We start from the raw sequence: 15,943 nt of genomic DNA, 5'->3' as shown, positions 1-15,943 counted from the left end.
TATAATGATCAAGTATATGCATGTAACACATGCAACATTTTCTAACCTTTAGGATCACATGAACCACTGCAATAAGCTAAATTTTAACGATGTATTAATTTGGGCTTTTTCAATAAGTACATACCGAGCTACTAATATTGCACAAAAAAAAAAATTTCTTTGGTTCTATATTAAAGCGTTTCTATGTTTTGTTACCACAAAACCATTGTCCAGATATTTGTAAAGCCATTACATCAATTTTAGGTCATTTTCTAAGATTATTGACGTACGGTTCCCTAACATAATATTAAGCTGACTCTCTTAAATATGAATCTTGGGATGCTCATTGGATATTTTCTTCTATATTATATTGCACAAATGTGTGGAACCCCACGTAATGTTGCTCGAATGAAATCTGAAGCCATATCGATCGTAAAGACCAAAACGTCAACTAGTGTTGTTAGGTTGCAACTTGAATTATTTTTTAGTGAAGTTTCTCGATAACCATTGTCATCGCAGCAATATTAGTTTGAATATGATATTAATCTATTGTTCGTTGCTCATCAAAGTCTCCTTTTCACACTTTCATCAAACAAAAAAATCTCCTTTCTTATGCTATATTCCTAAGTACAATGCCCTATAAATAAGACTACTTCTGACTTAAGATGACCATGCATCTTAAAGCTACGAAGATATTCAAACAAAATCATGAAGATGCCTACCAGAATTGCTTTTTCTCTTTTCATCTTCATTATTCTTTCTGAAAGAAATATCATGGCCATGGCACAAAACACGTCGACAATCCCAGTTAACGTGGGTGTCATTCTTGACTTGGATACATGGAATGGGAAGATGGGGTTCAGTTGCATAAACATGGCCCTTTCAGACTTCTATGCCTCCAATCCTCACTACAGAACTAGGCTGGTTCTTAACTCCAGGGACTCCAAAAGTGATGTTGTTGGAGCAGCTGCTGCAGGTTCTCTCTCTCTCTCTCTCTCTCTCTCATAGATTTAGTTTCCTTTTTTTCTTTTTGGCCTCTTTACTCAGTCTTTAATATATTTTTTTCTTGGGAAATGATTGTTACATACAGAGTAGGCACACTTTTTAACAAAAATCATGATTTGAAGTTAAAATTTTCAAGTTACCTCAAGACATGATTTTTGTGCAAAAGTATTATATGTGTAAGGTGTGTATAACTTTTATTTTTATAAGATTAACTGGTTAACCCTATGCAATGGTATATGGATTATTGGGATTAATGTTTATGAATATAATATAAATCCTTAAGACTTATTCACCACAAACTCGTAACGAAAGGCATAGAGACTTTCTTAATTGGATAACGTTAAAAAAAAAAAAAAAAAAAAAAAAAAAAAAAAAAAAAAAAAAAAAAAAAAAAAAAAAAAAAAAATTCCTACTACAATAGAAATACTATCTTCTTTTTTTTTTTGAGAATGAGAAATACTATCTTCTTCTTTTTTCTTTTATGAAGTAGTACTACTTGAAAGTATGATATTGGAGTCGACCTGAATATTGACTTGGTGTCAACTACGCTATGATCTCCTGGCTGTGACAACAATTAAAAAAATTATTATTATATTACAACAGTACAATTCAGTTTTATAATGGACTTAGAATCAAATGACATAAAAAAGAAAGAATTATCTAGGGAGAGAAGTTAAAAACTAAATAAGATAGGGACAAGTTGGACATATACATATATTGTGACACCCATCTCCTTCTCTTATTCAAAAAATAAAATAAAAGCTTCACAGCCAAATTTTAATACACTTACCGTTGTTACAGTGCCTTTTGAGAGGAGCTGATGGTGTGTTTTGTTATAATCTTATTATTCACTCTCCTTTGTATGTGTAGACTTGTTAAAAAATAAATAAAATAAAAATCATTTCAATTACATGTTGCTGAATTTTAAAAAGATAAAACAAAATCGGGAGCGCTACTTGCTTCTGCTATTTTTCTTCTCTCTCTTTTTTTTTTTTTTTTTTAATGATACCATTTTTATTATGTTTCCTTGGAATTTGAATTCAATTTTTCAAAACATAAATTGGATGTAGCATGAAGAGTTCACAATTAAAGTCATAGCCTTTCAGTTTCTCCACCAAAAAAACATGAGAGAGAAGAAGATCAAAGCCTTTATAGCTATTTTCTTTCCATGGTTAATTTTAGGTTAAATTACAAATTATACCTACAATCGCTAACTTGTTTTCAATTTAGTCTTTCAAGTTTATTTTTTCATTTCAGATTTTTAAATCAATATGTTTCTAATTTGGTATATCCGTCTAATTCAGTTCAATGTCATTAGCTTTAATATTATCACTTAACAAAATTTAAAAATATCTGAAAATAATTATTTTTATTTTTATTCCAAAATTAATAATATAATATAATATAATATATATATATATATATATATATATATAAGAAAAAAATAGTCAAATTATACAAGTCCCAAATTAGAACTAAAGTACACTAGTTCGAATTAGATCGGGTGAAATATCTAGGGTATTGTACCCAGTGCAATTACCCACATCCCTACTTACATTTTTGTTTTTACCACTCTCATTTTTTTTTTCTCACTTTTTTTTCCATGGTTGAGATTAAGAGTTGTTTTTTTCTACTATTAATCATAGTCATTGAGAGCTATTATATTTGGTGCAATACCCTAAGTGTTGGACCTGATCTTAATCCTAATTTTCTCTCAATTAATTTCTTTTCCTTTTATTTTCTTTCTTGTATTTTTTATGTTAGGGAATGATCATAGAGGATATGATTAAAGTTTATTCACATCAGTTTTTTTTTCTTTGTTGGATTTTTCAATAATTTGCAATAAAACCTATAAAATCAACTAAAATTTCCCTTTTTATTTTATCTAAGAAAATTGACTACTTGATCCACCTAGAAAATTATAACTTAGAGCATTTGTAGCAGCTCATGCAAAAATTTATGTCTATTTTAGTATAAGAAACTTTTTTTTTCTATTTTATATACCCATTTTTCAAAACACACATCAAATTTTCAATTTTACTCCACATTTAATCAAAATGTCAAAATTTCTTTTTTATTTTTTTTTCTTTCTTTCTTTCTTCACACATAACAACCACTATCCACTCGCTTCTTTCATTATTGTGATAGGTAAAGAAAGAATAAAAAACTAAATGCAAAATGAATAATATCAATGTAAATTTATACAATTATTACTATGCATTTTTACTCAATTTTGCATAACTTGATGTGGGTAAATTTTGAACTTGGTTGGTTAAAATGTGATCATTTTCTATTATACAAGCAATGATATGAGCACTCTTACTGTAATTGCCACCACCATTCAAGATTTTTTTTTAGTAAATATATTATAATTTTCTACTTATTAAAAAACTAGTATTAAATATATTTAATGAAGGGTTTAACATATTAAAAAAAATGAGTAAGTTGACCATTGACGCTATGGGTAAACCAATTGTGTTCATGAGTGTGCGTTGTGCTCTAGTGACATCGTTCACAAAATTCATAATCCAAGTATACATGTGTTGCTATCATTGGTCATAATCCAAGTATACATTAACAATATTAATAATATACTCATGTTTGGAGTTTCTATTTCTGTTTGTTTTAATACTGTGATATCTAGAAAATGAGTTATTTTTTAAAAATCATTATCTATAAAACTATATCATTTTCTTATGTTTGGCAACAACTTTAAATTAGTTAGAAAATTATCTCCTAATTTCCCATATATAGCTTGACGTGAGAAAAAGTTTTTTTTTTTTAATATTTAATGGAAAATAATCTCTAAAAATAAATAATCATACTTTTTTGTTTGACTAAAGATAGTTTTTTTTTTTTTATTAATTTTTTCTGATGCTATCAAATACTAAAAAACATAAAATTAAAAAAAAAAAATATATATATATATATATATATATATTGTGGGGCCCGACAACAGATGGGCCAGATCCACCTATACGCAGGAATACTTAAGGCCCAGGCCGAGGAGGATAGTAGTCCCAGCCCAATAAACGCAAAGCACCAATGGGCCATAGAAACCGCCGAGGAAGGTACAGCCCTCGGCTAGCCCAGAGCTACACTAAGGAAAGGGGTAAAAGCGGCATAGGGATAATCTTGTAAGAAATCTAAAATATCTAGGAAAGGCTACCCAAACTACCTGCCCTAGACGGAGCTTTGCCTCTCACAGAGTCGTGTCTCTTTAGCCTACTCAACCACTCCCAATAACTCAGGTCTTAAACTGATGGGACAAGTGTCAGGCTAGGAAAGTTCGACCCTACACGTGGACGAAGGAAATTGAATGCATGCTAATATAAAAGGAAAATTTGCAACCTAAAGGGGTGATCCTTCGAGAAAGAAGAGAAAAAAGGGGTGAACACCTCTAAATCATTCATGAACAACTTAACAAAACCACAGCCGAGTAAACATGACTTAGCCTTTCGATCCCACTCTCTACAAATGATATTGTACGGGTCCATTTACGTGCGAACCCAACCCTACTGTAATCCAACGCAAATCGTGTCCCTACAATTGGCGCCGTCTGTGGGGAGGCTTGCATGTTAGCTTGAGCGGTGGCGAAGTTGAGCTTCTGTCGAACAAGGGGCTATGAAGGTGCCTATATCACCGGCGACATATTGCTGATATTCCAACATAAGTTCTTACTAGGGGCTACGTTCCACGTTGTCAACGACATGGACAAGCCTAGGGGCTTCAAACACCAGGCCAGCTCCCCCCACCTTATTTGAGGAGCTAAACCTTCAGAAAACAAGCAAATAAAAGAATCATACAAGTTTTGGACAGAACCAAGGTCTTGCATGGTCCTCGGACCCAAGCCTCTGGGGAAACCAACTACTTAAAAAGAATCATACAAGTTTTGGACAGAACCAAGGCCTTGCATGGTCCTCGGACCCAAGCCTCTGGGGAAACCAACTACTTAAAAAGAAGAATACAAGTTTTGGACAGAACCAAGGCCTTGCATGGTCCTCGGACCCAAGCCTCTGGGGAAACCAACTACTTAAAAAGAATCATACAAGTTTTGGACAGAACCAAGGCCTTGCATGGTCCTCGGACCAAGCCTCTGGGGAAACCAACTACTTAAAAAGGAGAATACAAGTTTTGGACAGAACCAAGGCCTTGCATGGTCCTCGGACCCAAGCCTCTGGGGAAACCAACTACTTAAAAAGAATCATACAAGTTTTGGACAGAACCAAGGCCTTGCATGGTCCTCAGACCCAAGCCTCTGGGGAAACCAACTACTTAAAAAGGAGAATACAAGTTTTGGACAGAACCAAGGCCTTGCATGGTCCTCGGACCCAAGCCTCTGGGGAAACCAACTACTTAAAAAGAATCATACAAGTTTTGGACAGAACCAAGGCCTTGCATGGTCCTCGGACCAAGCCTCTGGGGAAACCAACTACTTAAAAAGGAGAATACAAGTTTTGGACAGAACCAAGGCCTTGCATGGTCCTCGGACCCAAGCCTCTGGGGAAACCAACTACTTAAAAAGAATCATACAAGTTTTGGACAGAACCAAGGCCTTGCATGGTCCTCAGACCCAAGCCTCTGGGGAAACCAACTACTTAAAAAGGAGAATACAAGTTTTGGACAGAACCAAGGCCTTGCATGGTCCTTGGACCCAAGCCTCTGGGGAAACCAACTACTTAAAAAGAATCATACAAGTTTTGGACAGAACCAAGGCCTTGCATGGTCCTCGGACCCAAGCCTCTGGGGAAACCAACTACTTAAAAAGAATCATACAAGTTTTGGACAGAACCAAGGCCTTGCATGGTCCTCGGACCAAGCCTCTGGGGAAACCAACTACTTAAAAAGGAGAATACAAGTTTTGGACAGAACCAAGGCCTTGCATGGTCCTCGGACCCAAGCCTCTGGGGAAACCAACTACTTAAAAAGAATCATACAAGTTTTGGACAGAACCAAGGCCTTGCATGGTCCTCGGACCCAAGCCTCTGGGGAAACCAACTACTTAAAAAGGAGAATACAAGTTTTGGACAGAACCAAGGCCTTGCATGGTCCTCGGACCCAAGCCTCTGGGGAAACCAACTACTTAAAAAGAATCATACAAGTTTTGGACAGAACCAAGGCCTTGCATGGTCCTCGGACCCAAGCCTCTGGGGAAACCAACTACTTAAAAAGGAGAATACAAGTTTTGGACAGAACTAAGGCCTTGCATGGTCCTCGGACCCAAGCCTCTGGGGAAACCAACTACTTAAAAAGGAGAATACAAGTTTTGGACAGAACCAAGGCCTTGCATGGTCCTCGGACCCAAGCCTCTGGGGAAACCAACTACTTAAAAAGAATCATACAAGTTTTGGACAGAACCAAGGCCTTGCATGGTCCTCGGACCCAAGCCTCTGGGGAAACCAACTACTTAAAAAGGAGAATACAAGTTTTGGACAGAACCAAGGCCTTGCATGGTCCTCGGACCCAAGCCTCTGGGGAAACCAACTACTTAAAAAGGAGAATACAAGTTTTGGACGGAACCAAGGCCTTGCATGGTCCTCGGACCCAAGCCTCTGGGGAAACCAACTACTTAAAAAGAATCATACAAGTTTTGGACAGAACCAAGGCCGTGCATGGTCCTCGGACCCAAGCCTCTGGGGAAACCAACTACTTAAAAAGAATCATACAAGTTTTGGACAGAACCAAGGCCTTGCATGGTCCTCGGACCCAAGCCTCTGGGGAAACCAACTACTTAAAAAGAATCATACAAGTTTTGGACAGAGCCAAGGCCTTGCATGGTCCTCGGACCCAAGCCTCTGGGGAAACCAACTACTTAAAAAGAATCATACAAGTTTTGGACAGAACCAAGGCCTTGCATGGTCCTCGGACCCAAGCCTCTGGGGAAACTGAGTACATAAAAGCGCCATCGGAGCTCCCCAACTCCCAGTCGATTGCTCGGATAGATTGTTTAAAAATCATCAGCCTTGGACGACATTCACGCGCTTATCACAGAATGTCCAACTGATATCCCGGTTAGTTTCGTAACTTTGATTTATTACAAATTATCGGTATAATGCCTGATAGTGATGACAGATGAGATTTGATTAGATTATGCTTCAAAGTAGCTTTATCACAAATACTCTCTAAGCAACACATACATAGAGCACATTCGTTCACAGAGTTGTGTTGCCTATTAGATCAACGTTTAAAACATGTAAATCAATTTCCATTTTTATTACGATAAAGAAATAGTACAGTGTACAAATGAAAAGCTGGAATCAGCCCACGTCAAAGCTTACTACATAAGCAAGAAAAGAAAAAACAAGAAAGCTGGAGAAAGCCGAGGAGGTATGTCGGAGGAAAGGTTGGCTACAGCTCCAAGACCTTATCATTCCCCCGCACCCTTACATGCCCATAACTCAGGCAGCCAAAAAGACCCAACTTGAACCTGACACCATTGAAGAAAAGGTGCAGGGAGTTGAAGGTGATGGGGCTTTCTCTAAATATACACCTGCCGCAAAGCAGAGGCGCTGATGGAGGAAAACCCTTCTTCTGCCATACCAAAGTGCTGGCATGAACAGAGCCTGCTTCGGATTTTGGCTAAAAGAGGGAGAGACGCCATTCCCCCTCGGTGGAGATGGAATACTCTCTTGAACTTATGCTTCCTGTGCCCATACCTTACTGTTATAAGCCTCATGAAGACACGGCGCTTCTGCGGCAGAGACATTTCTTTCTTCCCAACCCTCACTTTCAACATGTAATGCCAAGAAGGGAGAACTCCGAATATGGAAGCTGTGATGTGGGAGAAAATCTGAAGGATTTGTGCGTATATAAAGCAACTTTCTCTCCTTCCCATTTATTGGAAAAGACAAGGTGATGGCAGTCAACTCATGTGGCTTCCCAAGAAACGCTACAGACAAAACAGTCTTGGCTCAACTTCCAACATCAACTGCAACCACAAGATTAAAGAGCCTCGTAAAGGTGCACCTCGGTCCCCGTGACATCAGAGAGTACCACGTGGCCAGAAGTTGCAGAAATATCTCTTAAATCAGAGGCTAGGTGGATTCGTGGCCCCGGGCCCGCTTTGTGTAAGGGCCCAGGTACTTTGGCCGACGCCGAGCAATGACCATGGCCGAGAACAACCACTGTTAAGCACCTCGGGAAATGCTCAAAGGAAGGGAAAATTTGAACTCAAGGTCTCGGACAGAACCTAAGGCTTGCATGATCCTCGGACTCAAGCTAAAAGGGAAAACCAAGTACTAATGCGGACATTGGTCTCGGACAGAACCTAAGGCTTGCATGGTCCTCGGGCTCAAACTAAAAGGAAAAATCAAGTACATAAGATAAAACGCATAAGTCCTGAACAAAACCCAGGTTTTGTAAAGTCCTCGGACTCAGGCTGCCCGGGAAATCAACTGCCCAAATGAAGAAACTTCTCGGCTTAAATACTGGAAAAGGTTAAGGCTCGCGTATCATCGAGATGGCAGAACAACCTAATGATCGTCAACTTAAAGAGGCCATTCATCCGGTGGGTAACACGTCCTCGGATAGCTACTTCTTACATCTAATCGGAGCATTTAATACCCATCACGGCTAATTTTAAGATAAGTCTCATTCCACACTGGTCGGATTGCTACGTTGAATAATTATTTTGTTAAAGTCATCGTGGCATCTTTTTACCAACGATTACTTTGGCCTTATTTATTATTAATTGAAATGCTATACTATTATGCCGAGCAGCACATTCACATTTGTTAAAGTATATAAACAAGACATACGAAATAGAGTAACAATCACTTTTATTAATATGAAAAATTGTTACAACATACAAGGAAGGGCTTAAATGAGCCAATACAAAAAATGAACTGCTAAAACAGTAACAACATCCGTAACACAAATAAGTAAACCATCAGGTGTCTTCTGAATTCGCCTTCAAAGTCTTTCTGAAATCTATGCCTCAGTACTGTTCACATCAGGAGAAGATCCTTATACAAAAATAATGAAGGACAAGGAAGAAGAATTGGAACACATTGAAGCACTTCAGCAAGCTCTTGTTGCTGAAAAAAGCAAGGGAAAAAGAAGATGGAAGACATGAGCGGGAAGGAGGAGAAGAAGAGGGAAGCAATGAAAAGAAAATAAAAGGAGCAAAAGAGGGAAAAGGGGAGCCATATTAGGTATGCTCATGAGAGAGCGGATGGAGATGACAAGGGAGGTTTTCGACTCAGTCACACCAGAAATGGGATATGACGAGTCCCTGCTTCGGATTTTGACTAAAAGAATGGGGAGACAAACCTTGAGTCTCCACCACCCTTGCCCCGACCGAGCCATCACAAGTTTCGTTAAGGTATGGTGTTTCTGGGAAAGGAGGGATTCATTCATGGTTGATCACTATGAGGGACGTGTTATCGAATGAGGAATAACCAGAGGGAAGAAGTGGATTCTGAGAAGAGTCTAAGGGGTTCGCATATGAGAGAATCACCTTCTTGTCTTCTCTCTTTATATAGGGAAAAAAGACGAGGGTACGTGACACGCTCCGATCCTCTAAGAAATCTGCTGGTAAATGCAAAACCGTTTCGTTTCTCCAAGCTATCCGTAACCGCTAGAGTTAAGAGGCCTCGTAAAAGGAAGACATTAAAAGCGCACTATGGCTAACCAAACGGAATAAGCGCATCACGCGTAAGTCAAGGGAAATATCTAGTAGACCGGCGCATTCCTTGGGGAGGTGAAAAGTCGCCAACGTTGATCAAGGGCCGAACTTAATGAGCCGCAATGAAGTCTCGGTCTTATCAAAACCCACCTTTCCAACCGAGGAGTTGGATAGCAGGGTTTTGAGGGGCTATTGTGGGGCCCGACAACAGATGGGCCAGATCCACCTATACGCAGGAATACTTAAGGCCCAGGCCGAGGAGGATAGTAGTCCCAGCCCAATAAACGCAAAGCACCAATGGGCCATAGAAACCGCCGAGGAAGGTACAGCCCTCGGCTAGCCCAGAGCTACACTAAGGAAAGGGGTAAAAGCGGCATAGGGATAATCTTGTAAGAAATCTAAAATATCTAGGAAAGGCTGCCCAAACTACCTGCCTTAGACGGAGTTTTGCCTCTCACAGAGTCGTGTCTCTTTAGCCTACTCAACCACTCCCAATAACTCAGGTCTTAAACTGATGGGACAAGTGTCAGGCTAGGAAAGTTCGACCCTACACGTGGACGAAGGAAATTGAATGCATGCTAATATAAAAGGAAAATTTGCAACCTAAAGGGGGGATCCTTCGAGAAAGAAGAGAAAAAATGGGTGAACACCTCTAAATCATTCATGAACAACTTAACAAAACCACAGCCGAGTAAACATGACTTAGCCTTTCGATCCCACTCTCTACAAATGATATTGTACGGGTCCATTTACGTGCGAACCCAACCCTACTGTGATCCAACGCAAATCGTGTCCCTACATATATCTTCACACAAAATTTTCCATCAAAATGGAGTTGTTTATATGTCTTGGATTGACCTACTACTTTGTATGATATTATTGGAGTGAACACAAGACTACAAAAATTAAAATCATACAATATATTATCCTTTTCTTCTTATTCAATATTTTTTAAATATATTTAACGGAGGGTTTCATATTTAAAACTTAAAAATTTTATAAAAAATAAAAAAATGTGTAAGTTGACGATTGACACAATGGTTAAATCAATTGTGGTATGAGTGTGCGTTGTACTTCCGTGTCGTCGTTCACGATATCCGAATATATATTAACAATATTAGTACGTACTATACGTATAGTATACTCATGTTTGGAGTTTCTCTTAATTGTTTATATACGTCTTAGATTGACCTAGTGCTTTGTATGATATTGGAGTCAACAGACTCAACACATGACTAAAAAAATCATCATACAATTTATAATGTTTTAGAAGGTCACGTTAATCATATTATCTCATTTTAATTGCTAAAACTTTCCATTGTTTAATACTAAATTTTACCTTCATTTTACAATTTAATTGCTAAAACTTTACATTGTTTATTACTAAATTTTACCTTCATTTTTTAAACTTCTGATCATTTTGAGTGTACATGTAAATGGATAATAAATCAATTTCTCTCTGTTTTTGGAACACAGCTCTAGACCTCATTAAAAATATAGAAGTGAAAGCTATCATAGGGCCACAAAACTCGATGCAAGCCAACTTTGTGATTGATCTCGGTGATAAAGCTCGGGTGCCCATTATATCATTCTCAGCAACAAGCCCTTCTCTTTCTTCCCTTGAGAGTTCATACTTTTTTCAAGTCACTCAAAATGATTCATCTCAAGTGAATGCTATAAGTGCAATTGTTCAAACTTATAAATGGAGAGAGGCCGTGCCAATCTATGCAGACAATGCATATGGGAAAGGTATCATACCCTTCTTGGTTGATGCCTTGCAAAATGTTGATGCCCGTGTCCCCTATCGGAGTGTCATTTCACCATTAGCCACAGATGACAAAATTGGTGAAGAACTTTACAAGTTGATGACAATGCAAGCTAGAGTCTTCATAGTGCACATGTCAACCAAACTGGGTTATCGGCTTTTCAACAAAGCAAGAGAGATTGGAATGATGAGTGAAGGTTATGTTTGGATAACTACCAATGGGATAACCGACTCTCTATGTTCATTCAAACGATCAGTCCTTGACTCAATGCACGGGGTTTTGGGTGTAAAAACTTACTTTCAAGAAACAAAAGAACTTGAAAATTTTACAATTCGATGGGAAAGGAAGTTCCAAGAAAACAATCAAGCCATTTCGAATGCTGAACTGACTGTTATAGGACTATGGGCATATGATGCTGCTTCAGCACTAGCCATGGCAGTCGAGAAGGTTGGGACTACAAATTTTTACTTTCAGAAGACAAATGCTTCAAGCAACTTGACTGAACTTGAAGCTATTGGGATCTCTCAAAATGGCCCAAAACTTCATGAAGCATTAATGGGTATCAAATTTAAAGGCCTAGCAGGTGATTTCAATTTTGTTAACGGGCAATCACAATCTTCAACTTTTAAGGTAATTAATGTGAATGGTAATGGTGAAAGATTGGTTGCATTTTGGACTCCAGAAAATGGACTCTCAAGGAAATTGAATTCTGGGAACACAAGCACATATTTTTCTTCCAAGGAAAATGTAGGACCTGTTATATGGCCAGGTGATTCAAGTTCTGTTCCAAAAGGTTGGGAGATTCCAACAAATGGGAAAAAGTTGAAAATAGGAGTTCCAATGAAGAATGGTTTTACTGAATTTGTTAAGGTGACATATGATCCTATTTGCAACAGAACACAGGTAACAGGCTACTGCATAGACGTCTTCAACGCTGTCATGAAAACATTACCATATGCTGTTAGCTATGAGTTCATTCCCTTTGCAAATTCAAGTGGTGGAAGCAATGGGAGTTATAATGATTTGGTCTACCAAGTTTACCTCGAGGTCAGTAAAACCCTTCATCTTACCAATTTTTAACGGCTAAGATTACATTTGGTATTTAACTATTTATAGGAATGCTTAATTGCTTATACTATTCAATAAGATATTAAATTGAAAATTCTCCTACCTTGTAACCAAAAAAGGGAGTGTGTATTCCATGCTATGCATAATATACAACAACATCCTATATTTCTTTCTTTCTTTCTTTCTTTTGTCCCCCCTGATTTCAATTTTCACGTTCTCTATCTAACCAAAGCATTCATAATAATGAAAATGATCTACGTAACATTTTACTTGGACAGAATTTCGATGCTGTGGTAGGAGATATAACAATTACAGAAAACAGGTCAAACTTTGTCGACTTTACATTGCCATACACTGAATCTGGAGTATCATTGGTAGTGCCAATCGTGGACAATGGGACTAGAAATGCATGGATTTTCCTGAAGCCATTAAGTAGAGACCTTTGGATAACAAGTGGGTGTTTCTTTGTGTTCATTGGCTTTGTAGTTTGGGTTCTTGAACATCGAATAAATGATGATTTCCGTGGGCCTCCAGCACATCAAATTGGAACAAGCTTGTGGTACTCTTTCTCAACCATGGTTTTTGCACAACGTAAGTTCCAATCCTTCACAATTGTCTCATCATACATACCTCTAGAATCTTATTTCACAAAAACAATCACCACCGTAACAATACACAAAAATAAATGTATAACTTAGTCCTAGTGCTCTCAGGACTTATTTATAGTCTTGTCTTCTATCTTACATGCAACAAGCTATGCCATCACTTTGAATATTGATCGTTATACACTTATTAGTATTACACATTTACTGTACATACATTACCAAAACAATATTTCAATTAAAATTGTGAAATCTTGTATTTTGTTTTTTCAAAACTAGATTTCACCATTCACAATTTTACCAGGATTTATGTTTTTTTTAAAACAAATTTCTAAGGAAGTATGTACAAAGTGCAAAATAGCAGGTGTATAATTAGCTTTTCCTTATTTAATTATAAGTACTAGTCGACTATGCTTTCCTAATACTCTTCGTACACTAACACTCTTAATAGGATTAAGGCAACTCTTTGCTTCATGGACTGGAGTTCACCATTTGTGACCTATATAGTACAGATAGAATTTTCCCCAAAACTAGGAGAAAGCTTCCTCTAACTTACTTCAAGATTCAAATGAGTATTCTCGTGTATATTTAATTACATAAATTATTTATAATCTTGTGACATGTGTAAATAATTTATTAAATTAACTACAAAAGTACATGTGTATAGTGTATGGTCATTTAAGTTAGTCTCTTTTAACTCGTGTGTTTGACATTTGATTTTAAGCTAACTTATTGCTTATTTTGTGACATTTTTGTATTGCTTGTAGGCCTCTCACTACTTTTTAAAAATAAACTAGCTTTTATTTTTTTGTTTCATATTATACAAATAAGTTACCAAAAATAAATAATTTCCAAACGGACACTCAAAACTTAAATTTGGAGAAAACTGGAGAAAAACTTTTGTCCTTGTTAATACTAAAGATTCATTACTCTCCATTATTATGAGTCAAAAAAAGTGATATTATATTTAGAGTTGCATATCTTAAACATGAATTACTTTGTTATTTATGATGCAATTAGGTTCTTTTTTAAAAAAATCCTTTTGATTTAAATTACAGGGGAAATAGTGGTAAGCAACTTGGCAAGGTTTGTAGTGATTATATGGGTTTTTGTGGTGCTCATACTCACTCAAAGTTACACTGCAAGTTTGACATCACTCTTAACAGTTCAACAGTTACAACCAACTATTACTGATATAAATCAACTTATTAAGAATGGAGAGTATGTCGGCTACCAAGGAGGATCTTTTGTTTTGCCAATTTTAAAGAAAATGAATTTTGATGAAACCAAACTTAGAGTATATGATACTGCTGAAGAATGTGATATACTATTGTCAAAAGGAAGTGCAAATGGTGGTATAGCTGGTGCTATTTTTGAAATTCCTTACATGAAGCTTTTTTTAGGACAATATTCCTCCAAGTATACCATGGTTGAATCAATATACAAAACTGATGGATTTGGCTTTGTAAGCTCTCTCTCTCTCTCTCGTATGTGTGCACTTAAGTAAGTGTATAGTTTCTCATTTTTTTTAATGACTTGCAGGTCTTTCCGGTAGGTTCCCCTCTAGTATCCGATGTGTCAAGGGCGGTTTTAAAGGTGACAGAAGGAGAGAAAATGAAAAATATCGAGAATGCATGGCTAGGGAAACAAAACAATTGTATAGACTCCAAGAACAAGGTTTCTTCTGCGAGTCTTAGCCTAGCTAGCTTTTGGGGCCTATTTCTCATTGCCGGGGTTGCTTCCTTATCAGCTCTCATAATTTCCTTGTCTATGTTTCTTTACAAGGAAAGGGAACAAATCTGGATCCCCGATCATTCAGAAGGCTCGATATGGAGAAGAATTCATGACACCTTAAGAATCTTTGACAGAAAGAACCTCAGTTTCCATATTTTTAGAAAGAGAGAACTGCAAGAAAAAAGTCGTATTGATAGTGATCATGTTATAGGCGCAAGTGAAGCCTCGCCAAACACTAAGTACCTGCAAAGTCCTTCAAGCTATACTACCGACACTGAACCCCCCTTTGCTTGCTTGGGAACTTTAGGAACGTCTCCTGGAGAATATGGAGATTTCAATCCAAATGGTCTAGCATCTCAATTAGAACCACCTATCGAGCTAATTAATTAGTTGCCCAAATCTAGACGGAACAATAACTTTAGAAATAGCTCATGAAAACTATTAATATGCATTTTCTGTCTTATTTGACAGTTAAATAGTCAACATTATCGTACATTCATTTATAAATTTGCTAAGCTACAGCTTGTTGTGCCTTGTTCTGTTGGTTAAGTAACACGATAATTTAAAAGCTTGATTCAATTTTTACTTATGAAACGTATGTTTTGACATTTGTTAATGTGTATTGGCCACCAAAATATCTCTCTGGATCTACTAGTGAATTATTTTACACCTTAATAGTAATAACTTTAACAAAAATTTAAGCAAAAGTACATCCTGTTGGCAAATTTTTTATTCAAATGACAAGATATTAGTGTTACGAACATATCAAACCAAGCTAGGATTTGTTCAACATGGTTCGTTAAATAATTGAGCATCAAATTTTAGCTCAAGTTTGATTTTTTAATGAAAAGGCTCGTTGGAGCATCTTGATGAGTCAAACTTGAGCTAAGCTTGATTCATTTTACAACCCTAATTATAAAAAATTAATTTAAGGTCCCTTATAAACTTAATGGTAAAAATTAACTACCCATGTAGATAATGACGTGAATTTAAGGTCCCTTATAACGTGATGGTGTTTTGCTTCATGGTGTTGATATCAGAATGCCTCTTTATAGGACATTTGAATGTCACTTAAATATTTTAGTCAAGTCTATTTGTTTGTAATTACGACGAGTCTGATCTGGTCTGGGTATTAGTGATGAGAGTATAATAGAATACCGAGC

At 37.0% G+C, this 15,943-nt stretch overlaps 1 protein-coding gene across 1 annotated transcript; it reads left to right on the top strand.

Annotated features, from left to right (window-relative positions):
- The first annotated feature begins 512 nt into the window (after nucleotides 1–512).
- Nucleotides 513–15,323, top strand: LOC126712755 (glutamate receptor 2.1-like). The gene is made up of 5 exons (XM_050412212.1): nucleotides 513–955; nucleotides 11,087–12,423; nucleotides 12,723–13,035; nucleotides 14,105–14,511; nucleotides 14,589–15,323. The coding sequence occupies exons 1-5, from the start codon at nucleotides 688–690 to the stop codon at nucleotides 15,168–15,170; spliced, it is 2,907 nt and encodes a 968-aa protein (XP_050268169.1). The 5' UTR covers nucleotides 513–687; the 3' UTR covers nucleotides 15,171–15,323.
- The last annotated feature ends 620 nt before the right edge of the window (nucleotides 15,324–15,943 follow it).

The sequence above is a fragment of the Quercus robur genome, chromosome 2, assembly GCF_932294415.1.
Source record: "Quercus robur chromosome 2, dhQueRobu3.1, whole genome shotgun sequence".
NCBI lineage: Eukaryota > Viridiplantae > Streptophyta > Magnoliopsida > Fagales > Fagaceae > Quercus > Quercus robur.
This window is presented reverse-complemented; position numbering and strand designations above follow the sequence as displayed.